Source organism: Trichoderma atroviride, chromosome 4, assembly GCF_020647795.1.
Source record: "Trichoderma atroviride chromosome 4, complete sequence".
Taxonomy (NCBI): Eukaryota; Fungi; Ascomycota; class Sordariomycetes; order Hypocreales; family Hypocreaceae; genus Trichoderma; species Trichoderma atroviride.
In genome coordinates, this window is record NC_089403.1 from 2,328,437 (window position 1) to 2,354,874 (window position 26,438).

At 51.2% G+C, this 26,438-nt stretch overlaps 9 protein-coding genes across 9 annotated transcripts; 4 read left to right on the top strand and 5 right to left on the bottom strand.

Moving 5' to 3' along the window:
* Window positions 1-981: 981 nt before the first annotated feature.
* TrAtP1_008079 (uncharacterized protein) lies at window positions 982-4,731 on the bottom strand. Its single transcript, XM_066113772.1, has 3 exons — window positions 3,605-4,731; window positions 1,318-3,531; window positions 982-1,248 (listed from the first exon to the last, which is right to left on the bottom strand). The coding sequence occupies exons 1-3, from the start codon at window positions 4,211-4,213 to the stop codon at window positions 1,237-1,239; spliced, it is 2,835 nt and encodes a 944-aa protein (XP_065969860.1). The 5' UTR covers window positions 4,214-4,731; the 3' UTR covers window positions 982-1,236.
* A 1,860-nt stretch (window positions 4,732-6,591) lies between these two features.
* TrAtP1_008080 (uncharacterized protein) lies at window positions 6,592-7,036 on the top strand (the record flags this gene model as incomplete). Its single annotated transcript, XM_014086508.2, has 3 exons — window positions 6,592-6,608; window positions 6,692-6,943; window positions 7,015-7,036. 3 exons carry the CDS (start codon window positions 6,592-6,594, stop codon window positions 7,034-7,036), a joined length of 291 nt encoding a protein of 96 aa, XP_013941983.2.
* Window positions 7,037-7,557: 521 nt separating this feature from the next.
* On the bottom strand, window positions 7,558-9,597 carry TrAtP1_008081 (uncharacterized protein; the record flags this gene model as incomplete). The annotated part of the gene is made up of 4 exons (XM_014086509.2): window positions 7,558-7,770; window positions 7,862-8,635; window positions 8,693-9,472; window positions 9,538-9,597. 4 exons carry the CDS (start codon window positions 9,595-9,597, stop codon window positions 7,558-7,560), a joined length of 1,827 nt encoding a protein of 608 aa, XP_013941984.2.
* Window positions 9,598-11,720: 2,123 nt separating this feature from the next.
* On the top strand, window positions 11,721-12,967 carry TrAtP1_008082 (uncharacterized protein). Its single transcript, XM_066113773.1, has 2 exons — window positions 11,721-12,636; window positions 12,708-12,967. The coding sequence occupies exon 1, from the start codon at window positions 11,936-11,938 to the stop codon at window positions 12,239-12,241; it is 306 nt and encodes a 101-aa protein (XP_065969861.1). The 5' UTR covers window positions 11,721-11,935; the 3' UTR covers window positions 12,242-12,636; window positions 12,708-12,967.
* A 160-nt stretch (window positions 12,968-13,127) lies between these two features.
* TrAtP1_008083 (uncharacterized protein) lies at window positions 13,128-18,857 on the bottom strand. Its single transcript, XM_014086510.2, has 11 exons — window positions 17,338-18,857; window positions 17,086-17,274; window positions 16,559-17,024; window positions 16,387-16,502; window positions 16,248-16,319; window positions 15,945-16,169; window positions 15,760-15,863; window positions 15,443-15,701; window positions 15,226-15,368; window positions 14,564-15,168; window positions 13,128-14,479 (listed from the first exon to the last, which is right to left on the bottom strand). The coding sequence occupies exons 1-11, from the start codon at window positions 18,190-18,192 to the stop codon at window positions 13,680-13,682; spliced, it is 3,834 nt and encodes a 1,277-aa protein (XP_013941985.1). The 5' UTR covers window positions 18,193-18,857; the 3' UTR covers window positions 13,128-13,679.
* Window positions 18,858-19,314: 457 nt separating this feature from the next.
* Window positions 19,315-20,648, bottom strand: TrAtP1_008084 (uncharacterized protein; the record flags this gene model as incomplete). The annotated part of the gene is made up of 2 exons (XM_066113774.1): window positions 19,315-20,320; window positions 20,404-20,648. The coding sequence occupies 2 exons, from the start codon at window positions 20,646-20,648 to the stop codon at window positions 19,315-19,317; spliced, it is 1,251 nt and encodes a 416-aa protein (XP_065969862.1).
* A 652-nt stretch (window positions 20,649-21,300) lies between these two features.
* Window positions 21,301-22,412, top strand: TrAtP1_008085 (uncharacterized protein; the record flags this gene model as incomplete). The annotated part of the gene is made up of 4 exons (XM_014086512.2): window positions 21,301-21,328; window positions 21,405-21,934; window positions 22,006-22,258; window positions 22,318-22,412. The coding sequence occupies 4 exons, from the start codon at window positions 21,301-21,303 to the stop codon at window positions 22,410-22,412; spliced, it is 906 nt and encodes a 301-aa protein (XP_013941987.1).
* A 332-nt stretch (window positions 22,413-22,744) lies between these two features.
* Window positions 22,745-23,368, bottom strand: TrAtP1_008086 (uncharacterized protein; the record flags this gene model as incomplete). Its single annotated transcript, XM_014086513.2, has 2 exons — window positions 22,745-23,125; window positions 23,189-23,368. 2 exons carry the CDS (start codon window positions 23,366-23,368, stop codon window positions 22,745-22,747), a joined length of 561 nt encoding a protein of 186 aa, XP_013941988.1.
* Window positions 23,369-24,326: 958 nt separating this feature from the next.
* TrAtP1_008087 (uncharacterized protein) lies at window positions 24,327-26,231 on the top strand (the record flags this gene model as incomplete). The annotated part of the gene is made up of 1 exon (XM_014086514.2): window positions 24,327-26,231. The coding sequence occupies one exon, from the start codon at window positions 24,327-24,329 to the stop codon at window positions 26,229-26,231; it is 1,905 nt and encodes a 634-aa protein (XP_013941989.2).
* Window positions 26,232-26,438: the final 207 nt, after the last annotated feature.

The following is a 26,438-nucleotide window of genomic DNA, read 5'->3' on the forward strand; positions in this document are numbered from 1 at the left end:
GTCCAATGGCGCTTCACATCACGACCCTCGACAACCGCTCAGTGCTATTTACTCATGCTCATGCTGCGAGATAATCGCGGCACAGTGCGGTGCATGTCTTCCTGCCTAGGCATGCCGTAAAACAAACCATTTCCCAGTAATTCCGTCTCTCAATCTCCCAGAAACACCAATCCCAAGCCATCACCAAACAAAATCAGGCCAAACAGCCTTTCCCCGGCGTTTCACCCTTCTTTTTCTCCCTCCAAAGTTCGCCTCCTCCAACCACTGTGCCAAGCGCCTAATCTCCATTCCCATTGGCCTGTCAAGCGTCTCCCCCCTCGCCTGTTTCATCACCCAAAAAATCCGCTGCCCCACCCCTTGCCCAACCTGCGGCGCAAATCACACGGAGGAGGGGGCAACCGCCGCCGCACAACCTCAAACAAGGACGTTAGAAGTTCTTCTCTAAGCGTCGTTTCAAAAACTCGGGTCCTTTTTTTTTTTGTCTCTTTTCGGCATCCTCGCTTGTGATGTCCTACCACAGGGCAGACAATCTATAAGCAGGCAATAGCAAAAAGAGAAAAAGAATATGTAGAATGCTGAATCGCATCACGGGATTACTAGTGAAGAAAACAATAGAGTCCCTTGCTAGCACTATTACGCCCGCAGCGAATGTGACGAAAACGAGCCGCACATGCCTTAGCGCTCCTGTGATGCCAATATTCATGCCTCCGTCACAAGCTTTGATGTTTACAGCTGCCCTCTAGAGCTTCGCATTGGTCGTCAAATAGGCGCATTCACAAGATGGAGTTACACGCAACCAACCTGCCAAAAAAAACACGCCACCACTCTATCCCATGCCCCTAAATACTACTCCTACTCTTCGCAAAAGCTGCTGTTGTTAACGGCCGTGCAGCGGGCCTATATCACCGTCATCCGCATATATAGAGCACGAGAGTAAGCCGAAAATCAATAGAGCACGAGAGTAAGCCGAAAATCAAGACAATGGCATCAAGGCTAACCGGATAAAGGTTTTAAAAAAATTCGTTGATCGTTTTTTTCCATTACTATTTTTTGTCGAAATATTGCTTGTATAGTACTTTAAGCCACAAGTCCTTCTCCTCGCTCCTATCCTCATTTTGTCTTTTTACTCCAGGCCAGCCACCATGTGAACCCCCCATCACTAGTACCCTACCTAGTCTATACAATTATAATTGCAACACCATAACACATTCTCGTAAGTGCAAGCACTCTTCAGCATTACTGCACAACCTAGATTGATATTCATGTCAGTATTGCGCTTCTTAAAGAAATATATCGTCATGATGCCAGTCCACATACCTTCTCTCGCAGTGTGCCCAGCCACTGTGCGGCACTCACTCCCTGGTCCGCTCGGTCTTCCACGAGCAGTGTCTGCGCCCACAGCTTGAGAGACGGCTCGCCATCTTCCCGCACGATATACAGGTGGGGCACGGTGATGCTTCCCACTCCAAGTGCTCGGTGATCTCGGCTCTTCTGGATCACAGCTCGGACACGCTCGTTGAAGTCGTTCTCAAGCTCGGGGACTCGTCCCTTGCCGACATGAACCTGTGTGCGGTCTTCTACTCCAAAGACATCGGCAATCAGCTGGGGGACGGTGTCTCGGCCCACCCACAAGAACTGAACCTGGCCATCATCAATCAGATAGAGGCCGTATGATACTAATCTCTCTGAAGCAAGGTTATGCGCTGGGGGAAGCGTAATCTGGCCAGTGGTCTCATCGGGTACACCAGCGTTGTCGGGCATGTCGTGTAGAGAGTAAAATTTGGGGTAAATGTATCGGATCAACAAAGGAATTGGGAGCGTGGAGAGGAGACACAGGGCAGCCGATCTGATATCAGACGGAATCTGTGTTGACTTTCGAAGTCCGACATTCTTTGTGAGACCCAGGAACAGAAGAGGGAGCGCGCGGAGGTTGGCAGGGAACTGCAGACCTCCACCCATGCTGCCACCGGCCAACTCCTTCTTGAAGGTTTGCAGGAGCTCGGTAACCTTGGCCGACAGAGCATCGCGAGCCGCGTCGAGGCCGCTGCTGAGCGCTCTCTCCACAGCCTTGTGGCTGAAGTAGGTGGTGATGGCGGCCTGGTCCGCTGATGCGTACACATCAGACAAATTCGTCGTCGTGGGCAGGGCGAGGGTCAGCACTCTGATGCGACGCTCTCCGTTGCATGTGGTGTGTAATACGGCTGCCTGAAGGCACACGACGTTCTTAGTGAGATTCTCATCAATGGCAACTTCGACAACGTAGGCTTGGTCGCGAGGGAAAGCGGGGAAGGCGCAAAGATCCGAGCTACGGTTGAAGAAATTTCCGTAAAAGGCGTTCATGCGCAGACCCGTAGTCGCACGAACTCGGAGAACGGCTTCCAGTCCGATTTCAGACGACAAGTAATCGCTAAACTCGGAGGCAAACTTCAGCGCATCTTCCGGCCGTGAGGCGTGCCAGCCAGGGTAGAACCAAGTTTGACCACCAGTATATCTCGGCAGGTTGCTCAGTGATGCCACGTCCTGGTACTGGGACGAGAACAAAAACATGTCAATAGAAACCTGGTTCTTGGAGCACTCGACGGCAAAGCTCTTGTAGAAACTGTTTGAAGTCTGCAGGAGACTGCTCTCCTTGGAAGTTCCCAGAAGCTTCTTGTCCTCCCTCATATCCAGCTTTCCGACGCCGATATTGGGCAGCGAGGCAGTGAGGACAACAATTTTACCGCCAAGGGCAGAAATGAGCTTGTGTCCCGCGCGCAGAGCTGACCCCATGCACGAACCGTTGCTCTGGTTGTTCTGGAACATATCCGGCAGCTTCTGGAGGAATTTCTCGATGCTCTGGCGGCTCTCGGTCAGAGGAACCAGGAGGTCATGAGGCACCGGCAGGAAAGGCTCATCAAGGTCGCTAACCACCAGCATGCTGGTCTCGCCATTCTCGTCCGAGTCCTTGGGAATAGAGAAGTAGTGGAGGCTAGAGTCAACCGCGAGGAAACCGAGACGAGTTCGGCGGTCGGCATTGGGTATCCTATTCAAGCTGTCGAGAATGGTTCGGGCGCTCGTGGCCAGGAGACCGTTGGAAACAGCTGCGTAGCTGACGTCGAAGCAGAACAGGTACACCAGAGGCTGGGGTGGTCGGACCATGTACTCCTGAGGAGCAACAAACTCGACAACGGCGTGGTTGAGCTCGTGGCGTCGCCATCGGTCGGCTGCTTGCTGGGCCGCGACATCCCAATCAAAGGCCTGAGGCACATCGTTGCTCAGGTTGCACATGTTGCACCTCCAGCGGTGGCCATGGTCCAAAAAGGTAACAAAGGGGTTGATGTATGTCCTGCATCTTCGGCAACGAGAAATGACCTGATCTTGGACAACTGGTATGGGATCCTCGTCGTCGTGGAGGGCTCCGTACGGCTGGATTATTAGTGCAAATGGAAGCTTGGATTTTTTGAGCAGCGAGTTCGATGTGGGGACAGCATTAATCGTGGAGCGGATGTACCGCGAAGGGCAGTTGGCATCTGGCGAGTCGGTCACGCTGGTCTGTACGCGAAAGGCGAAGAAGCGCTGGTTAGTTAAAGCCGCGCGTATCACTAAAGCACATGTATACACTCACATTTTGCGGGAGAATAATCGGGGGAGGTGGTAGATCCAGCTCGGTGGCATTGAATGGCTGAGTCAAGAGATCCGTAGGATACAGCTGGTTGAGGACAGCGGGTCTGGCTGCCTGGGCCATCTGAGGCTGTTGAGGCTGGCTGCCCATCTGCATACCAGCCATGCCCTGGGTGATACCAGCGACGCCGGCGGGAGGCCCTTGACCTCCTGGCGGTTGGTATCCCTGATCGGGAGCCTGGTAGCCGCCGTAGACGGGCTGCGATGCCGCGACGGGTTGCTGGCCGCCATAACCGGCCTGGGGATATTGGTATCCAGGAGCTGCAGGGCCGCCGGCGACGGGCTGAGGCTCGGCTTGAGGATATGATCCGTAGGAAGCGGCACCGCCTTGAATTGGCGCGCCGGCGAATGGCTGTCCGCCTGGTACCTGGCCACCTGCTAGAGCATTGGCTCCTGTGCCGACCTCGAAAGCTTGCGCCGCATATCCTCGCTTCTTCTTCTTGCCCGCAGCAGCTCCCTCCTGGTGCGCTGGGTGCGCGGCTTGGCCGTCGTAAGGCTGCTCCTGCGCTTGATCGAGCGGTTGGCCGTAGCCATCATTGGGCGGCGCCGACATGATGATGTAGGGCCGACAGAGGGCGTCGCTATGTGCGCGGCTGAAGGGAAAGGATGTTGATGTAGGTAGGTCAGGTCGGGTTGGTGGGGGGTTCTCAACAAAGAGAGCTGTAGCTAGGTGCTCAGGTGAGGGAGAGGGAACGACCGAGTGGGAGTCCGACAGTCGAAATATGGGTGATTTGGACGTTGAAGCCAGCCGGCCGGGCGGATTGATGAGCTGGAGATGGAAGAAGAATCGTTTGATCGTGGGCAGAGCCAGCTGTCACTGCTGGTGCAGTAGTACCTCGATTCAGCAGTGTGTCCTCTTTGGATCAACAAGTTATTACGGTAGACCGCCTCTGCGCCACACGGAGAGGGGCGCTGTGGCTGAGGCAGGAAGGCTTTTGCGGCGGCTTGACGCAGCTCTGGACGACGTTGCAGACGTCGAGTTTATAGCTTGGCAAAAACATGAGAATTTGACAGGTGTTTGTTAAAAGGCCGACGTTTCCTCAGACCGTTAATGAGACACGTAACCACATCTTTCATTGGTATAGTGTGAGTGCAGCCTGGAATATGCAAGGCCACTGTGCCAGTCAGAAGCACTGTTGTTTAGCTGGCATGCTCCGTTGTTAAGCTGGCACGCTCGGCTCAGCCACACTACCGATTCAGGCTCCCCAATATTTGCTGAAGGCCGAACCACATGCCTGCAATACCTCCATAGCAATTGCCTGGATTTACTCGAGGTATTTCGAAGGATAAAGTCGGTTTCGTAAAGATCCAACACTAGCATAGACGAGATGCGGAAAAACAGCTCACTTATGAGAAACCTATTTTATATACGAAGTAAATTTAATTCATTTTGCTGAGCAGCGACTCAGGCCCCAGGGTAGGTCGAAATAATGGTACCAGATACGGCGTAGGAACAAGTGAACGAAGCGCGGAAACCGGCAAGCGAAATGAAACTAGAACCCCCTGTTGAATCATCGCCACTGCAGTGACCTGATTAGGACGCTGCTTGGCTGCGGGGGATTTTACTGCATCGAAACGGGACATTGATTAGACGGCTGGCTGTCTGATTGCCGGTATAGATTTACGCCGATTTCAATCCAAGTGGTTGACATCTCCCTTCTTTAACCTGATGTGTTTTGTAGGTGGTCTCGATGCATGTCGCTAGTATTAGTTGACCACTTGCCTGTAGAGTTGCAAATCTCTAGGCGGCCTTGTATTGTCATTAGCCTAGAATCCTTCAAATTTCATCAAGCTATTATACATGATATACGTATCATTGAAAAGAAAGAGGAAGAATAGCTACCAGTAGTATTTCATCACACCAGACTTGTAACATTGAATACATCTGAATTCACGGCATGCAGCAATACTGACAGGCATTCGCCTACAGAACCCACCGCCCGTGCCCACAGCGCATTAGCGCTTCTCCAGAGCCCACTAAAACATTCAGGCACCGGAAACCCTCAGTAATCACCAACGGCAGCCCGCCCAGCTCTGACAAAACGAGGCACTCTCTGCAGCAGTAAGCAACCCTCGATATTGCATCTTAGGTCTTACATACCTTGAACTCTGCAGCGCGACGAGCAAAGGGGGGTTTTTTTTTTTTTTTTTGGAAAAGAAGATTGAAGATTTCCTCCCTCTTCCTTTTGTGGTGCGCGCCGTCTCATGGAATTATGCTTGTTCCGAGCCCGAATTCCACAGCAGAACCAACCGCAGCACGCAAGGCACATGCAAACCATGTAACGGCAGACCCTGCGTGCTGTTCGCTTCGCAGTGCTATTTCTGGTAGGTGGGCTCTACCTAAAAATGAACTGGCCTGCACCTATTTTTTAGGAAACAGAGGCAGAGGCCTCCCCCATTTGGTTATATCCATCCATCCCTAGGCCATAATTCTCCCAGCATTCCCTGTCCAACCTCCCACCCCCCCTCGAAAAAACAATTTATTCCTTTCAGCTTTCAGCTTTCAGCTTCGCCTCTTTACAATCCCAAATCCTCAAAACCTTTCCTCTCTTTTCTATTTCAGGCACGCCAAGAAAACAACTTCTTCTTACTTTTTACCATCTCGTCGCGCTCTTTACTTACCTTATTCTTTTACTCTATTTTCTATCTTCTTCTTCTGTCGCGCGACTGCCATTCCTTCAGCTTTCTCTGTCCCTTTGATTTTCGAACACCACAATTGACATCATCCTGTCGCGCGCCACAAATCTTCATTCAATAAGTCCGCTTCAGTAAATCAAAGATACCGCGTGCCAAGGCCATATTCTCCATATTCTCCATATTCTCTCTTCTCTTTCAACCAGATACCCAATTTTTTATCTATACCAAATCTCTCAGCTCAGCTCAGCTCATCCCATCTTATCTCATCTCACACCAACTTCCATTAAAAACACCATGCCTTCCATAATTCGGTACGCCCTACCTTTTATCGCCTGTATATCCTCTCTCCTACAAGTAAGACGTCTAACAAGCAGTTTTTGTGCGCGCATCACAGCCAAGTCGTCCCGCTCGTCATCGCCATCGCCCTCATCAGCGGCATCGCTTGGGTCCTTTACCAGGTCTACCTCTCCTTCACCAAGATCCGCGAGAGCGCGTCCGAGCGCATGGGCAAGAAGAACGTCGTCTTCACAAAGGACGGCATGCGCGTCGGCGTCCGGCAGATGCAAAACGAAAAGTACGTCGACAAGACGCAGAGCTACGTCGTCAAGGCCTGGAATCTGGCCAACGCCCAAAAGGACGAGGAAATGTGAGTAGAAAACCAACTACGGTTTTAGGGACAAGTTTCTAACCTGGTTTTTTTTTTGTGTCTGCTTATAGGAAGAGAAAGGGCTCGAGATAGTGATGCTCAAAACGGAGCTACTATCCAAGCCAACTCTGAGTTTACAATGACATGTGAAAGGACGTACACGAAATACCAAGGGGAAGCAAGTCGGCATGGAGACCACCGTTTTCGCCATCATTCTCATGGATACGATGTACTTGTCAAGAGCAACGCGGAGGAATTACCCGAAAACCACCAGACGAATGGTGTTTGATGCGTCGTCGCTGGGCCGAACAAGGCATTCAAGCGGTCATTATGCATATCTTATAATGTGTAACTCTATCTGAACACCTGCGCTGATATTTCCCCTTCCTCCCCATAAATAAGCAATATGATACGGTGACATTATCCAAGAAGAAGAACCGATATCCCGATAAACATTATTTCGCAAGCTTGTCTTGTACATGCGCCTTTAACCCTTATGCCTTTCTCCCCTGGCCCGCGTGGCGCCCAAAAGCTCAGTCACCCTCTGGACTCGTATCATCGTATGTGGATATGACTGTATGCTGCGGCAACTGTAGTAGTGCATCTTTAGCGAGCTAGCCATAAATAACGCCTGCTGCTTCACTTACTAGTACGGTTGGTTGGCCTTCGAAATTCTGTCTGAAAAACTGCTGCTGCATAGGATTTGTGGACAGGATTGTAGATGGCTTCGCGACTTTCATAGAGAGGAGCTTCTCGACATTGGGGGAAGTATTTGTGGCCATTAAGCCGTCCATCCTGATGAGCATGGAAGGAGTTCGATAGTTGAGCTACATTGTTGATTTCAGCGGTCAGCTATAAATCGGGGACGGAATGGATCTAGGAGGTGAGAGAAAGATAACAACAAGAGATGATGCATACCTGAGTCAACATCAGAGCATAGGCTACACCAAGCTCTCTCCCAATATAAGTGAGCCGTCCCCGGGCCCAGGTCCTCTGGGCATCAGTCGTGTAATCTTGGCCTTGGATACAGGCCAATGGCCATGTCAGAAAGTATCCGGCGAGGCTTTTTGAGCTGTCCTCGTCTCCGCAAGCGAATGCAACAAGGCTTTCTTGCTGCTGGAATAGATGCTTGCGCGTGGAAAACCACCCGAGCTGATAGGGTACTGATGCTATTATATCCGTAATGCTCTCTGCGCATATTCTCCTCGCCGTGGCATACTCTGGGGCCGTGCGATAGTCAACCGGTGAGCAAACCCAGGCTGCGCATCGGATGACGAGAGATGCCAAGATGATTCGTGACACTCGCATCATGCTCCATAGGCTGGCCACCCATAAATCTGGGTAAGCGTCGACGCGGCCTGGGAACACCTCTAGCTGAGAATAGTCGGCATCGGGGATATCGTCCTGCCAGAGGATGGTCCGATATCTGAAATTCTCCGGCAGCGACTCTGCCCAGCGAACGCACTCAAAATCCACTTCCTGGGATTGCCTGATCATATCTCGGATAGCTTCGACGCTCTCCATGTTCCGAGGCAGTTGGCTCATGAGTCGATTTACTTCTGCTCTGATTTCTCCCGCGCGGAGACTGAGTTTCTGGCACTGAGAGGCAAGGGGGTCTCGTATCGCATCTGAATTAACCCACCACTCTGACTGCATTAGAGGGGGCTTCGCGGTGCTGAGCGTGTGGACAATCTATAGAAACATGATTAGGAGAAAACAAAAGAGGAACAGATGAAATACTAGACTTACCATTTGAGTTCGCACGGCTATGAACAATGCCACGCCGATTTTAGTCCGCAGTTGTTTGCGGCCTCGCTTCCTAACAAGCTGAATCGCCGCACGGATGTGAGGGCCCCAAGCTAGCATGCCAAGGTTTCGTGTTGTAATATTTTCAAAAAGTCCCAGGAGGAGAATTGCCGCCAAGGTAGAGTCCTGTTTGATAGTGTCTGGATTATTCAATGCTACGTTGATAGCCCCCAAAGCCTTGGAATGAGTGCGTAGAGCACGTTCAACAAGATGCTGGTTTCCTTGAGAGTTGGCAAAACTAGCCATTGCACAGGCATCGAATGCAGCTTTAAATTGAGGAGCAATGTCTTCTGCTCTCAGCAGTGGCACAATGTACTCGAGAAAGCCGCGGCCGTTTCCCCCTCGAGGAATGAGGACGTAGTTGGATAGGAAATGGCAGCTCGCTTGGCCCTCTAGGTCCATCTGGGGTTTCTGCAGTAGGGCATACAGGCCGGCCCAGGGCGTCTGCTGATTCTTTCGGCCATGCGTGGCTAGTGAAGCCAGATGCTCGGCGGTGCTAAAGGAGGGTGCTGAGAATGCCTCGTTTGGAGAGGGTGATTCTGAAGAGGAAGCAGCGGAGAACTTGCTCATCCTCTGGGCCAGGGCCTTTTTCGAGGCGCGCTGAGCTCTCTTCTCTGTTGCCTGAGTCTCGTTACGAAACACTAGGTCGAACTCATCTCTGTATCCCGGGCACTGCCGGCGAGACTTGGCACACTGCTTGCATGTGGGCTTTGTCTCGTCACACTGGTAGATGATGAGTTTCCTTCGACGCCGAGCTTCATAACCGGACCAAAGAGCTGAGGACATACCTTGATGCGGCGCGTACGGCACATCTGACAGCCCCTGGAGGGCTTGCCTTGATAGACCATGGTGGTGGATGGCGATGGAGGTTTCTGGGTATCGGTTTATATCAAACGTTGTATCTTGAGTGGAGGTGTTGTGCTGCCGAAACCATGATAGTTGATCATGTAGGGGTGCGAATCCGAGATTCTCGCCAGGCTGAATTTCCAACGGATGACGAGTCTCTCCCTATTCAGAACAGCAATGCGCCTCCTTATCGAGTGGAGAGGAGAGACGCGGCGAAGGTACTGGTACCAGTCAGATCGCCGAATTGGGACGAGCTCGAGTATAGCGAACGGCGTATGCAAGCAAAAGTCACGCAGCCCTGGTCCGTATCCAAAACCAGAGAAAGATGTATAATAGAAAGAGAAGAGAGGAAGAGAATTCCGGAGCAGATCCAGGAGGTGAGGGAGTTTGGAGCTGGAAGAAATGAAATCGCAGCGGGGGGGGGGATAAGAGGGATGAGCTCCGATGTAGCCTGTGCTTTCTCGACGCAAAAGCAAAAAGAAAGGAAGGCCGCCAGCCAAGAATTTGAGGGCACCAACCAACTCCTAAGATGTTGGGGGGGCAAAGGGAGGGGCCCATGAACAAGAGGCCACGAAAGGAAATGTTTGCTCAACCTGTCACAAGGCAGGCAGGTGGATGGCGGTGCAACAGTGAGTGACGAGAAAATGCCGAAGCGTTGGAAGGTAGGCGAGAGGCGATGTATTTTCGTCCGGGACGAGCAGAGCAGCGAAGGCTTCGTGAGATGGACGTCTGATTTGCCGAGGCTTAGCTTAGCAGGTGAGGTAGGCGATGTCGATTGCAGGGAGAGTGGTTGGTGGTGACTGGCTGTTGTCTCCCGGATAAAGTGGCAAACATATAGCAGAGCATCGATATAGGTATGTCGTGCTTATTGGACCAGGGATGCGCACGATGTCGTTGCTGATAATACAGAGAGAGCATCAATTCGCTACCAAAAATGCAAAAGCAGTCACTAGCAGATGCATAGCCTGTTCGTCTGCTAAACGAGACCCATGAAGGAGGATCTTCTAACTAGCCCGGGGGGATGCCGTTGGCGATTTTGGCGGCGTGTCAAACAGGGGGGAGCTTCCGATCGCCTCGGTGTGACCTTTTCCGTCCCCCGAACAAGACGAGGAAGAACGGAAAATGAGAAGCTGCTTGGGTGGGAGCAAGGTGGAAAAAAAGAGACAATGCAAAAAAGGGGGAGGCTTTGGATTATACCTTGGTAGGCAGAGAAACAAGTAGGAAGAGAGGGGGCAAGAATAAGGACTAGGAGGGTAAATGGTCAATGGCACCCTAAGACGGGGAGTTGGATCGGGAGCCGATGACAGATGCGGGCGAGGACCGGGGACCCAGCCAGAGGAAGCGAGTAGGATGGTATAAAGAAAAAGGGAAAAGTGAAAAGAGGAAAGAGAAGAATCAAGAAAAAGAAACGAAGAACCAAGATGGATATGGGGATATGATGGGGCAGGCTTGTATGCGGATGGAGAGGGGAGAGGGTTGCGTTGAGAGAAGCTTGGTTTGGTTTCAGCGAATCCCCATGCAGCGGTGCCAAGAAGCGGCAAAAAAAGAGAATAAAATCATGGTTGCAAAGTAAACAGAAGCAACAAATCAAATCGGTTGGTAGATGCTGTATGATATGATACGGCGCATATAATTGTCTTTCGGTGCATGTCAGCAACTGCACGCGTCTCGCTGGTTTCTGCTCCCTTCTGGTTCTCGGACCTCCCCTGCGCAGCTCGCCCGCTGTAGCAACTCGGCAATGTAGCCTGACGTGTCGGATATGGCGTCGACGCCTCAGACACTGGCAACTGACAGGTGCCAGGGGGCAGCTTCAGGTGGCGCCGGTAGCATCAACGGCCAGTGCTCACTGCTCGAGCTTCTGGCACTAGGGAGGCCCTAAACGGCCTGGTGCTCGCTCCGAGTTTGGTCTCAGCCATTTACGGCATGCGGTACGCGTACCTGAGTTTTTAGCAGGGTCTCAGTCACGCACCTCACTAAACACTTGCTGCTGGTAATGATTGCTAAAGATTCAATCTTGTCATAGTATAGAGATTCCATCTGCAGTTTCACCATCTCTTTTCTCTCTCTTTCAATTCTTCAGTCCAACCGGGGCAAAAGCTCTGGTGCAACCATTGGCTGCAGCTATCCGAGATTGCTCGCCGCCACTCAGCTCCGCCTTGTGATATCAAGAGCTCTGGGAAAGGAAGGACAGCAGCAGTAGCCACAGCGCGTGCATAAAGGCGCTTGACCTCCACAGAGTCAATCATGGAATTGCCAATATTTGAAGCAATCGAGCTTGTCGTCTATTAAAAGGGTCTACCAAGGTGCCTGTTGTAGGCACTAGTACAAGAGGACATCAACATGTACAGTAAACAGCATTTCGGGCTATTAATAGCTGCGACAAGCCAAACACTCTTGTTTGACGAGCGTCATGGGTACATTGCCGAGCTCGAGGCTAGGCAGTGCGTGCAGCCGCCTGTACGAGTAACTTTAGTCGCACGGCACTCCATGTTCTGTTACAAGTCGTCAGCAAAAGCAGTAAATGGGCAAAAGAAGAAGAATGGACGAAGCCAATCGACTCTCTGCGGGTCCGCAAAAAGAGGCGATGTGCAGCTCTGGGCGGGAGGCTACCAGCAGCATCCGGCCCCTTGGAAAAAAGGCAACTAACAACAACAGCCAAGATGATGACGCTGCTGGTTCGCAGTACTCCATTCGCAAGTACATTAGTGCATCAATCCCTTCCAGCGCGCCAGAGCCTCCGAATCTCTCCGGAAACCGAGAACCTTGAATAGACTCAGAGGATGCAATGACGCATGTTTGGGTCTGATCTCGCACCTTATATGTATACAGTACTTCTGGACTATACATGCCATTCCCATAATATGGGTGCTTGGTATAAGATGGTAGCTCTTCACAGCCCTCACGCAAAACCGCCTGGGCCCTCCTCAAGGCCGAACATCGCAATCGCCCAGATAAAACCCTTTGCCTGCCCGTTGCCGAACGGCTCTCCACGCCGGTAGGCCAAAACACGCGAAGCGAGACGGATCACAGCGTGCGCACGTGTAACCCTCCCTCAACTACCCCCCCCCTTCGTCGCAAAAGTCGTACCCGGAGTCGTTAAATGAGTGGGCAGCTCCCGTTGAATAGCAACATGTGAATCGCAAGCATGGATGGCGGCATCTGATAGGCCCGCCCTCCTCCGATATCAAATGCAGCTCTGCTCACCCAATTTACCCCTGCATCCACAACGGATCACGGCCAAAGTATCAAGTATTATACTCTTGTACTTCCCGCCCCCAAACATTGTTCCCTAAAAAACACTCCCTTTCTGAGCGGACGGGCGTAGCAGCTGATCCCTCTCGGTCACAACAAATAAAAGAAATGCTACTCTGGCATCGTCGTCTTCGGAACATATTGTGACATGTGCCAGCCAGGAGAGGTGCCAAGCCATATACGTACATGGTCCTTTGGCTCTGGGCTATCATTATAACGACCGTATCACAGCCTGCACAGATAGAAAGCAATAATGGTAAAAAGACCAACAAAAGGCCGAGTGAAGATGGGGAGAGAAGGATGCTTTAATGTCTCCTGTGGTATAATCAAACGGCCACCTTTGCCAGTGTTAGATCTAGCAGCTGCGACGAGTTCTCCTCTCTCTCAGCATTCTACCTAATACATATGTGGTCTACCTACGCATTTCATATGCTTGTGGCCCCCTAAGAGGGAATAACTATCTTCATCCGAATGTCAAATGACACTCCATATAGCAAACAACCTCTCACATGACGTAAGTTGATGTAACTGCCCTGAGCTTCCACAGTAAATCTTTCCATTATCCGACTGACTCCCTCTTCTTTCGCTCGACTTTTCCTTTTCCTTTTTTTCTTTTTCATCTTTGGTACCTCTCCCGTGGCTCTTGCACCACCCTCTCTAAGAAAAAAAAGCTATAGTTAGAAGAAACAATAATAGTTAGTATACGACAACAGGGAAAAAGTAAACTCCCGTTGCGCCCCATTGCCGCCATGTAATCCCGAAGGCTGACTGTGTCAACGCTTCATCAACTCAAAACGCGATTCGAAGAATTTTTGATTCATCTCCCTCCCTTTTAACTCTCAAACAGATTAGAAATGCCTTCTAAGCCATCGGGTGTGGCCCTATCTCCCGCTGCGTCTCCCCTTTTGCGGTTCGTAGCATCGGATGGTGCTGGGGCGCTCGTCATGAACCCCTGAGCCATCTTGCTACGGGTTGGGCGTTTAGAGTGGTTTGAACCATCGAAGCCTGCGCTCTTATTTAGCTTTCCCATCTCTGAGACGCTTACTCCTTTGAGGTCTTTTAGAAACTCCAGGACGATTGCCCTCTGTTGCCGCGTGTGTGATCCCGGCTTAGCCACGTATGCGTTTAGACGCTCTAGCTCTCCACGATTCACATTTGGCAGCGCCAAAAGGACATCCGTCGGTGTTGATGTGATTGGGCTGTAGTAAACCACAACCGCTGCAATGAGTGCCGCCAACTCCTTTTGAACATCCACAAAGTATGGCTCATGGAATGAGGTGATACATGCTCTCATTACGTCCGATGATATATACTCCCGAACTGCTGAAGCAATCTCCGGAGGGATAGGAGCTGAATCGGCAGGTATACTTGCTCCGTGTCCGTCGGTAGCTTGCTGGGTTTGGCTCCTCTTAGATGATGCCGCGCCAAATTCTGGTACCAGTGATATGAAAAGTCGCAGTAGCATTCCACAGCACCTGATGTCCCGCATCCGAATTCCATGCATGCAGAAAAGCAAGAGCGGCTCAATGATTTGTTGATGGGTCAAGCAAAACTTTCTTAGAGACGGATATGCTGCCCCAGAGTCGTTTTGAGCATCGGCGTTCTGCGTTTGTGACTCCAAAGTTGAGGAATCTAAGCAGAGGAGGGGAAAAAAAAACAGGTCAGTAAATGAGCAGCGCTGTAGAGTAGAATAGAGTAGAAAGCGGGTTGTCTTACTTGGCTTGGTCGGATCCAAAAAGTCTGCCACCATCACCACAGCGGTGTATGTTACTTGACGGAGGATACTCTCCGACTTCATCTCCTCCTTGAGCTCAGCGTCGCCATCTACTGTCACGGTCTGCTGCTGTTCAAGCTTTGCCCACTCTGAGTTGATCTTTGCGTCCATTTGCCGGAAACACGAGGATAGAAGCTCAGGCAAGAAGTTTTCACGGCAGTCAACCGGACAATCGTCGACAAGGTGTCTAACTAGGCCTAGTAAGTTGCTCTGTTGGTGAGTAGACAGCCAAATGGAGTCTGAAAAGAAAGCCTCAGACAACGGAGCAGCGAGTCCGCTAAATCCGTAAAACTGTGAATGAAGCTTGCTCATACAGTACAGAACTCCATAGGACGTTTCACGAACAAACCGTACCGACCCGCGAATCGTTGAAGCAAGTCCTTCTATCGTGTTCTTCTTGTCAAACACTCTGGCATAGAAGTCATCTTTGCTCCCTTCCGAAATACCGGCCTGCCAAAATCGATCGCTTAGAACTTTGTCCACTATGCTGCGCATATCGTCTGGGAAGCCTGTCCAGTTATGCGGGTTGTGTGATGCGTGGGCATAGCTATAATCACGTTAGAAAATCGAAAATAGTAGCAACTTAGTTAGTACTGCAACCAACCTTAGGAGACGCAGTAGGTCTGCCAGGATGTTAGGGAACCCGTCTTTCCAGATTTCGCAGGAAGCTTGATATGGGGTGGATGCTTTTTCAACCCTGTCTACAGATAGAGCCAAAAGGGTTTTCATCGAACGGAGAGGCAGTTGCTTTTGTGTTGTGTCAGCGCATATTGTTATTGATCAAGTAAGAATTCAAGCGGATTGCGAGTTTCCTTCCATACCTTGAGACGCTCTTCCAACTCGTTCTGAAGCGCTAATCCCTCTGCATCAAGCTCAGACGAACCCCAGTCTTGAATCTTGTGCGCCTGGCGGTTGGCTAGGTAGGCTTGGGCCTTGTCTAGCGCAAGAAGTTCGCAGAAGCCAGAATACGACCTGACGGCAGATTTGATGTTCTCTTCTTGCCATTGCGCCTTGACAGGCTCTACAAATTCTCGCAGCTTCTGGACTTTGGCCGGAGTGTCGACGCTTTTCGCTCGATGTCTGTGGCCCGGATTAGAGCCTGTACGAAGTCCTTGGAAACTCCCATGCTGCGACTCACATGATCAAGAACAAAAAGCTTTTGTAAGCAAGTGTTCGTCTATCGTCCAGCTTTCCAGTAGCCATCATCTCATTCACACGGGCCTCAATTTGGTCGTAAACCCCCTAATGATCAGCTATAGTCAGCGCCTCCGTAGGTGGTAACTGTTTTTTTTTTTTTCTTTTGGATGTAAAAGGGGGACCTACCAAAAGGTGATCAGGCATTCCGATAGCAAGGCGATGCAACTCTAGCATGCTCTCGACTTGGAAATCTTTAATGGCGTCGTTGTACGCGCGGTATTCCGGTTCCAAAATTGGCCATGTGAGAATGATATGTTCGAGCACCTTGAGCATGAAATTCGCGTTCTTGTTCAGAGCATTGGTCGAGAAATAGACTAGCAACTGAAGAGTTCGTTTTCGAATAAGGGGATCCTGTAGAGCGCCTAGGTGTAAGCTTTTCTATAATAAAGGTGGAAAAGGATAACTGGGTAACTTAAAAAAAAAACACACCTCGAAGCTCATATCAAGAAGTCTTGAACACCAGCCCTCGAGACTGGCCTCAAGCTCGGCGATTTGTTGTTGCTACCGAAGCAGAGAAGCAAGTTAGATAAGCATAGCCACATAAACTGGAGGCGCGTCTATCACGTACGTTGTTGTGGGAGTGTGCCCTTTTCCACTTCGCATAACCTTTTAATGACGCTTCAATCAGTGTAAAGTTTGAATCTACTTGCAAAACAGGCATCGAGTGCTTGAAATAATTTTGTTCTTAACTGTGTTAGCTTTTTACTTCAGCCATAAGAGTGGTGGCAGTTGCTTCTTACTGTTAAATGGAGGCTGTCCATCATATAAATGCTGCAAAACTTGCTCAGTCTGTCCTAGAATATAAGATACCGCGTCGACAAGCTTGAGCTGTACGATGGCCTCTACAATCTGTGAGCTATAGCGGCGATAATTGCCTAAGAAGGCGTGGCGCTCGGGAATCGTATCGGTATCCTCCATCAGGAAGATAAATGTTGGATTAGTGGTGTCAGAAGGAAGATTTTCGAATCGAACAAGTCTAGAGCTGCAGACCTCAAGGAGAGGTCCAATCATAGGTGTAACAAGATCGCTTGGGCCGATATACTTGTTCGCAAGGAGCCTTGTCCACGTTACCAAGACCGGGATTGAGACCATGAGGCTTTGATGTTGTACTACTTGGAGCAAAAGCTGCAAGAAAGCCCGGGGATTCGCGTCATGAGGAACCTGGGAATGCTTCTTCTCAAAGTAATCGCCCAAGCTCGATAGCATCTATTGTCAAGACACTTGTAAGTGGTCTAGTATGTGTATAAGGGTAGGATTGTAGGCGTACCTCAGATAGCTTCTTTAAAATCTGGTATTTGTCCTCATCGATGTCGTCTGCATCGACGGCTGACCTCTCAATGAGCTCTTTGAAGAGTTGAATGGACGCGCCGGTGTACATGGGAGCAACAATCTCCCTGAATTCATCATCTGTGAAGCTGGTTCGCATATACAGCATGTGCAGGGCGTCTACAGCAACCTATTGGGAGGACTCGTTAGCATGAAGCATAGGAAAAACCACCCGGTAATATTATAAGACTACCTTTTGAATTTCGATTGATTGGGATGCTAGGCCGGCTGTCAAGATGTCCACACAACGAGCAGACGATATAGCTTTTGGAATGGCCCAGGCCAGAAGTGATAGGAGAGCTGAGAATCCCTTGATGATACAAGTCTTGATTTCATCGTTCTGAGTGCCAGAGTTGAAACACATGCCCAGGAACTCTGAAAGACGGGCGAGCCAGCCCTCGTGACCACACCGAACGTCTGGGCCGGGCTGGCGGTTGGGGAAAGCTTCAACTAGCACTGCCGTGGGAGTGAAGATCTCGACACACGCCTTGCTCAAGACACCTTCTCTCATGGCAACAACAGGGTCATCTCCGGAGAACACCTCGTCTGAGAGAGATTCTAGAATAGACATGACAAGCTCCTTGTGGACGGCTGAATTGGGAATCTTCCATATTTCAGCAAGCATGTCGTCCATATCTGTCCACTCGGAGCCCCAGCTTCTCTTGGCCACTTCCACCCAAAGCTGGGCCGTCTTATTTCTCAGATATGACGGATCCTGCTTCGAAACGGCTTGGCTGAGCTCCAGCACCCAGTTCCGAAGTGTCTGGGCCTGCTCCTCTGTATAGGTCGCCCATCGATATCGTATAGCGTGCTCGAGAAGCGACAGGGCATAATGGCGAACAACGGGCGATTGGGTCTTGTCGGAGGCGAGCTGGTAGCCCTGGAAAGGAGCTTCGGCGATGTCCTTGACTTCCTCGAGGAAAGATTGGGCTTCCCGACGCGCGTCATTGGTCGAGAGCGGGCTGTGAACCACCTCGAGCGCCAGGTGAATCTTGGCGAGCACATCTGCATCTCCGCCGTTTCTCGCGTCTCCGCCGTTGGTAGGCATGCTTGATAATCAGCTGCGGTGGCGAGCAGAATCGCTGCAGGATGGACGGGTTCTGTCGCGGCTGCACGCGGCGCAAGACGGAGATGCTCTGTCCCACGAAACAGCCTCGAGAGTGTGAAAGTGAATTCAGACGTCGGTCGGCTTGGGCACGATCATCGGGGTTTGGCTGCCGTTCACTAAAAATAAAAAGAGCAGGGGTTTAAAAATATTGCGTCCGGTTATTTGGGGGTGACAGCTTTTCGGCAGCAACAGGGCTAGCGGGGCTCGATTCGTCAGGACTGAGGCGTGCGGATGACTCAACTGCTGCTATGCATGAAGGATGAAGAATTAAAAGGCGTGCAGAAGAATTGGCCGACGAGAGAGGCTGGGTATGTCGACGAGCAAACGACGAAGGCGGTCAGCAGGCAGAAAGATTGTGCTGAGTGAGGATCACGCCGCGCCAGTTGCAAGCAACCTGTACCTTGAAGCTCGCGCTGGCAGGTTTGGCAAATTCGGGTAGGTACCTGGGTAGCTTTTTAGGGGACCTCAATCTCGTCTTTAGGCCGGAGCTGGCGGTTAACAGAGCCTTCAGCCTCTGCCAATCACTACATGTAGGGTATCACTCGCACCAATTCTCTACAGGAATGAAGCCTCGTCAGCCTCAATCTTTGTCCCTATTGAGGTCGTATGCGGCTGCGGTACCACAACGCTGCAAGGCTGAGAGTAGGCCGCGGATACATCGCCGGGACGGAATACACGCCAGACACCGGTGGAGCCTGTGCTAGCATTCAGTCTCCAGTGGAACCGCTGCAGCCCAGTGGAGGTGGTGCGCGATGCAGCGGTCGATATCCATCTGGCTTATTGCTCCGTACCGTACCTTGTCTGGCCGATCAGCAAAGTAGCACCTCTGCCGAATGCACCCCGCGCCGGACGCTTTGATTTAACCGGAACTGATCAAATGTCTAGCTTGCTTGGCTTCCCTCCGTCTTCTAGAAGGAGGCTGGAGATGGTACTCCTACTGCCGAACTACAGACCCAATACGGCATATCGCCCACTTACCTGTTGGTTGATTCAAGCAAGGATTTGTCATTTACCATCACGATAACGTCGGATCGCCCACAATTCATTCCATCTAGTCTCATATTATCGTCGTGGCTCATACTCCCACAGGCAGAGCAGTTTATCATAGAAGCTGGTCGACACAATGCGTATCCTCCCGTCCGCCGTGGGATACAGGCTTGAAATGTCCGAGGCATAATTCATGCTCGTATGTTCTTCAAACCGGGCCAAGACTACGCAATTCCAACTCTGGCCGCTGTTGTCCGTCACGACCTCGACGAGCCTGGCTCCAGCGTACATGCAAGAGGCTAGGATTCGAATCTTCGTCGAACTACCCACCGTCTGGATATCGACCAGCTTCAGCCTCCATACACCACCGCCGAGGTTCGCATCTGTTAGTAGCTGCACACGCTTTAAGCCATAGGATTCGTGAAGATCATGAATGGCAAAGACTCGAAGATGGTCGTCGTAGCTACCAGTGACAACTATTCTACCATGATCTTGGGCTGATAGCGGCAGGGGCAGGGGCAGAATCGCTGTAACTCCTGCATCATGCTGTCCCTTTATTGTGATGGGCCCAAATGGCACATTTAAGATTGATGATGAATCGCTTTGGCCATCAACCCCCTCCCAGTGACAAGTCGTATATCGAAGCGCAGAGTCGTCTCCCCCGCAGTAGACCGAGATTGGCTGGTTTGTTGCGTCTGAGGTAGCAGCAGCTGGAGAGAAAGCTATGCACCAAGCTTCAAGAGAGTTTTGAATATCCACATCGGCTAATTTTGCAATCTTCCACTCGTCATCAAGCAGCAGCAGTCTTGCTAGGCCGGTGGAGGTAGTGACCCCAAGAACCCTGTTGGCCACTGGGTGCCAATTGCATTGCAGAAAGAGAACATCTTCATCCAAATCATCGCATCTGCTGGTGACAAGATGCTGCAATGGTGCGCTGGCATCTTCAAGCGGATCGAACTTGAACACGGCAAGGGTTCCGGTACTTGACACCACCGCCAAGATATTGTGGAATTCCGGCATGTTCTGGTAGAAGCGAAGATCCAGCAGAGCAGAGGGCTGCATGACAGTCTGCACTATCGATCTATTTTCCTCACCAGCAGTTAGTGGCCCGACAATCTCGTAACTCTACTAAGCAGACATCCAATGTCACATTTGCAGCCTTACATGTCGTCGCCTTCGATCTTGAGAACGACAAGGCTGCCATTCCGGCTCTGGGGCTTGGGAGCTGCCGGAACGTCGCCCTCCTCTTGAGCATCCGCTGCTGCTGCTGCCTCGGCATTGTCGTCCTTTTGCAAATTGTACGTGCCCACGACCAGATACTCGGGGTGCACCGGGCAAAACTCAGCACAACTCGGCGGTAGATCCAGTATCAGAGACCGCAGCGAGGCGATGGGCGTTAATTCTTCCATGCTTGGCAGCTAATACCGGCAGTGAGACAGACAAGGAGATGGCAGGACAGTCGGCAGCTCAGGTTGAATACGTCATTCGCCTCATGCTTGCCTTTGGGAGCCTAGAAAAAGAAATTCGCACGCAACGGTGCAAGGCATGAAAAGGCTTCTGGCAGCCTGTGGCGTGCAGTGGAGCTTATCGGATGGCTTCCCGCCAGCCCGCGCAGCATTAACTGGGGACTGGAGTGGCAGGGGAGGCTCGTTGTAAACATGAACCATCAGCATGGATGGACGGGCTACAGCATCTATCACATATAGCAAACGATCCCCGCGTCAAGGTTTTCATCTTTGGCTTTTCTCCCCCAGCAGTCATTTTGTCCTCTTTTCCCGGTTCCATCTTCAACTTGGCCTGAGAGTAGGCGTTGCAGTCTATTTGACGCCATACCGCAACCTTTGATAGCTGCGCCAGGTACCTGAAAGCTCTGGCATCTGTACCGTGGATACTCGTTTCTGGGCGACACGCACACTGAGAACGCGACCCGGCTCAGCTTTTTCTCGCGCCAGCTCCAGTATTTTCGAACTCCAACGAATTAGCCACGCCTAGTGGCATCGATTTGCTGTGGCGGTGGTGCCGGTGTTGACTAAAGTGCGGCGCGGGTAGCTCAACGCCGCCATGGACAGCGACGAATCCGATTTCTATGGTTGGTATCTCGGACTTGCTTCGTTTGTTGCAGCAAAAACAAAAACAACATGTGCATATTCTGACCACAGAGCTAGGCGATGAGGAAACCACATCAAATCTCTTGCAGCGGGTAGCCGACTTCGACGTGGATGAATGGGCCCTGCAGCAACGAGTGCATCCGGGCCGGCCCCTACAACAGACAGATTTCCTCGAGGAGGCCTCGCACCTACACAACCCTTATTCCGGGATTCCCTACGCCTGGCAACTCACAGAGACGATAGACCAGTTCCTCTCACGGCTGCCACCATCAACAACTGATCAGACGCTCGAGGTACCATGGATATATATATGCAATCCCTATATCCCGAGAGTGCACAAGCTGGAGAGCCAGGGCCAGTTCTCCAAAGGGAATGAGGACGAAGCACCAGAGGAAGAGGGTAGTAAGACAGCGATAGTCGCTCAAGGAGGCTTGGAGCGGCTTCATTTAGTCAGCAAATTTATCGAAGGAATGCAGAGGTCAGGCAAGGGAAAGTCCGTTGTCGACAAAGAGATTAGAAAAGAGCAGAAACAGGCTGTCGACGACATTCTGAACCTGGCTCATCTCGCCAAGGTCCGAACAGGCAAGGTATGACTCATCTTGATATATGACCTCAGGCACAAATGGCGGCCTCTTTACTGACAGCGTACTGTTCCTAGTGGCTGCTCTTCTGCCCTGCTTCGGAGGTAAATGAAATGTGGGAGATTGTTGCAAAAGCTACTGCAAACAACGAGCTTGGTATTGCTGCTAAGGTTTTGCCGCGGTCGCCATTGGAAGACCCTCGCAAAGATCGTATCTTGTGTGTTTACACGGCAGACTTTCGGGACAAGACCGACGTTGGGCGTGTCTTGCAAACGCTTCGGGAGCTAAGACTGGTCGAAGCTAGGGGTCGTCCAATCTATTATAAACCAGGCAAGTTCTCTGCTCTACGGTACCCTTTGCGAGGCTGATTCATTAACGTTGTAAAATAGATGCCTTTACATATATTGGCATCTCCTCTGGCAATGCGTGGGGCGTAAGAGCCTCCATTTACAGCTCTACTGATGTGTTTCCGCGCCGGGCATGAACATGATATTAATCAAATAGGTACAATGTTGGCGCAAGTTGTATGCTAGCTAAAAAGTTTGCAAAGAGTATGCTATGTACATACGGATATAACCAAGAGGATATGACTATCAGTACCTATAAAAAAGACCGTACAGTATGCTATAAGATAAATAGATATCATAAAATGCTAAAACGCCGGTTTTGAGTAATGCCTCATCATAAACCACGCACTGCACCATCTCACGCCGTCCCATATGCCGCATCTCGAACAGCCCGATGTGCCTTCTCTTTCCATGTTGCCAGCGATGCAGCAGATAGACCTCGACATAACGATGGCACCGTAAGCTCACATTATGTGATTTGGCTCTCATCATAGATGGAGCTTCGATCTGAGTCCACTGCTTTCAAGAGGAGGACTAATCGATAAGCGCTGTTCCCATTCAGATAGTATCGATGCAGCTTCTTCGACCGTATGAAGCCAAGCTGTTCATACAGCCTCATGGCAGGCGTGTTTGTCTCCTCTGTCTCCAGTACAATCTCATCGGCATTGCGGTCTACCATGGCCTCGATTGCCTTTTTCACCAGGGCGGTGGCAATCCCCCGCCCGCGGAAATGTGAGGCCACAGCCAGCATGGCAATGTACCCGCGACGAGTTGGAGGCGAGTGCGACGAATGAACCTCGAGCTTGCAGATGATGACGCCGATGAGTGAGTCGTCCTCGGGGTCCAGGGCCTGATGCAAGCTCCATCAGCTTTTCTGTAGGGGGTAGGTGAGGCCGTCGTAAAAGCGACTTACCATGAAGCAAAGATGAGACCACTGGTAGAGAAAGTACCGGTAGACGTAGATGCTGTAGGGCTCACTCAGGTCTTTTGAGATGAGCGACCGGATGGCTGGGAGGTACTGGCCTTCAAGCCGGTGCTCATACTGCACATATTCCAAGTCGGCGGGCAGCTGTTTGCCCGATGAGACCGCCATGATATCTATCCAATTCTGCTGGTTTGGCGATGAAATCTGAAATCTGGCTTAAAAGCGGTCTGTATGCCAAACAGCTTCTAATTCCCTCTTGTGTTTAGTTTTTCTCTCCCTGGACTCTTACCCTCTCCGACGAATGACTCAACCGTCGGCTGATGAGTCGACGATACGAACGAATAGCCAAGGTGGCAGCCAACCAGGCAGCCCGGTCAGCATTGGGCGGGAAGAATTAAAGACTGAGAAATCCTTCGACAGATTGCCCGGAACAGGAAAAAGGCGCTGCTGGGCTGACAGGCACTTTTTTGGCGCTGTGCTGCGCTTTAGTCTGACTAAAGAGCCAGACCCAAGTCTCGGGTGGATCGTCGGGCGAACTGCCTTTGTGTCAATCACATGCTAAGCTGCCAAGCTAGATTCTCAGATCGGACCCGCGAAGTTCATGCTTGACTTACCGGGCTTCAGCAACACGCCGCAGCCAATGGGACGGGCTGCTACAAGGCTCCGGGGGTCGATTCGGGGCGCCGATGTTGCGTATAACAATTTAGTTTATCTATTGTTGCCTAGGTATATATTTGCTGTTTTCAGCTAATTTATTCCTCGACATGTCTCTTGTCTACTCTCATCTTCTATACGGGAACCAACAGGCGCCTCGAGGTCATTTTAGCGGCTCTTTCACAGCGCTGGCAGCCACTAATAATAGCGGATCCCTTCCCGTGCTGCTGGATTAATTGCTCTTTAGCTGCTGCGGAACACTGAAAGCGTTGACGTCAGTTCAGCCACCACAGCCTGGACCCTAAAACAGTCTCACATCTACTTTGTTTTGAAGTTGCGCGGCTTCGCCTTTGAGAAGCCGAGTTTCCTCCCTTGGCCAACAGGATATAATACCATCTGCGCACCTTCTTTTCGACCTGCTGCATCGTTTGGAGGATCTTGGTGCTCGCGGCTTGCCTCACAGGCCTCGATCATGGCCACCACTCTTCGTCGGCGCATTCCGCCGGAGACGACACCGGCCGAATCCGCCGACGACTCGTCGAAAGAAGACTCTCCGCCAGTCCAGCCAACATCTCACGTCCATGTGATTGAACGGGGCCACAAGGCGCGCAAGCGTCGCAACACCTTCATCTTCCTGTTGGGCGGCCTATGTGGTCTCCTTGCGGCGGGCTTCTTTGCAAAGACAAATGACTTGATCGACCTCCCCGAGATTACGGAACTCACCATGGACAGTTTGCTTGATGTTATACCCGCCGGCTTCATCAAAGACATGCGGGATCTTGCACAGGGAGAGCGTGAAATCGCGTCTTCCTACGATGCGTTTGCTGTGGGCCTGAAGGCTCGGGCTGAGGGTCTAGAAGCGCATCATCCCATGATCATGATACCTGGTGTCATCTCGACGGGCCTCGAATCCTGGGGGACAGCTAATATCTCGAGACCCTATTTCCGAAAGAGGCTATGGGGAAGTTGGACCATGATGAAGGCATTAGTTCTCGACAAGGAGATCTGGAAGAGGCATATCATGCTCGATAAAAGAACCGGGCTTGATCCGCCCATGGTGAAGTTACGCGCAGCACAGGGGTTTGATGCAACCGATTTCTTCATCACAGGCTATTGGATATGGAGCAAAATCTTTGAAAACTTGGCCACCATAGGATACGATCCCACAAACTCCTTCACAGCTGCATATGACTGGAGACTGTCTTATCCTAACCTCGAAGTCAGAGACCAGTACTTCTCCAGGCTAAAGTCATACATCGAGACCGCAGTCGAGTTCGAAGGGCGCAAAGTCGTCCTTGCCTCGCACAGCATGGGAAGCCAAGTCATCTTTTACTTTTTCCATTGGGTCGAATCGGACCAGGGCGGCCGCGGCGGAGAGGACTGGGTGGACCGTCACGTCGACTCTTGGATCAACATCAGCGGCTGCATGCTGGGCGCGGTAAAGGGTCTTACGGCTGTATTGTCCGGAGAGATGCGCGACACGGCGCAGCTGAACGCGCTGGCAATTTATGGCCTGGAAAAGTTTTTGAGCAAAGAAGAAAGAGCGGAAATTTTCAGAGCCATGCCAGGCATTTCTTCGATGCTGCCTCTCGGAGGCGACGCAATTTGGGGAGATCTGAACGGAGCACCAGACGATCAGCCCGAACAAACACTTTCCTACGGATCTTTTCTCAACTTCCGAGTCGGCTCAAATTGGACGACTCCAGATCGAAATTTTACCGTGCGGGACTCTATGAGCTATCTCTTTAACACGACCGAGGATTGGTACACCGACCAAATCAAGCGCAGCTATTCCCATGGAGTTGCCCACACCGCTGCAGAAGTTGAGGCAAACGAGAAGGATCCTAGAAAATGGATCAATCCACTTGAGACGAGACTTCCGCGGGCGCCAAATCTAAAGATATACTGCTTCTATGGCGTTGGAAAACCTACAGAGCGGTCCTATTTTTACCGAGCACCTGATCAGCCGATCATGACTAATCTCAACATCACCATCGACGTTGGATACACCGAAGAGACGGCTGATCATGGTGTTATTCTAGGCGAGGGAGATGGAACCGTTAATCTCTTGAGCACCGGATACATGTGCAATCGTGGCTGGCACATGAAACGGTATAACCCCGCTGGAGCTCATGTCACTGTGGTAGAGATGCCTCACGAGCCTGATCGATTTAGCCCGCGGGGTGGCCCCAATACTGCTGACCATGTTGACATCCTGGGAAGACAGACGCTCAACGAGCTGATCTTGAGAGTCGCAGCAGGCAAAGGCGAGACCATCACGGACTATGTCGTCAGCAAGATTGGGGAATATGCAGACAAGGTGAAGATTTACGAAGAAGACGAAAACAACAAGAAGAATAAAAAGAAGAGTTCATAGCACGGCCTCTTTGGTTTGATGTCTTGGGTAATAATCTGTCCGGCAAGCCTCGTTGGGATGGGATGGGCGATTCGGAGTCTGGCGTGGGGAGCCGTACAAATGCAACAGGAAGAAAAAGAGAAAAGGAAAAGGAAAAGGAAGCCGGTAGAATGCTGGTTTCATGATAGATAATACCCCCCCCCCCCCCCCCCCCCCCCGATATTACAA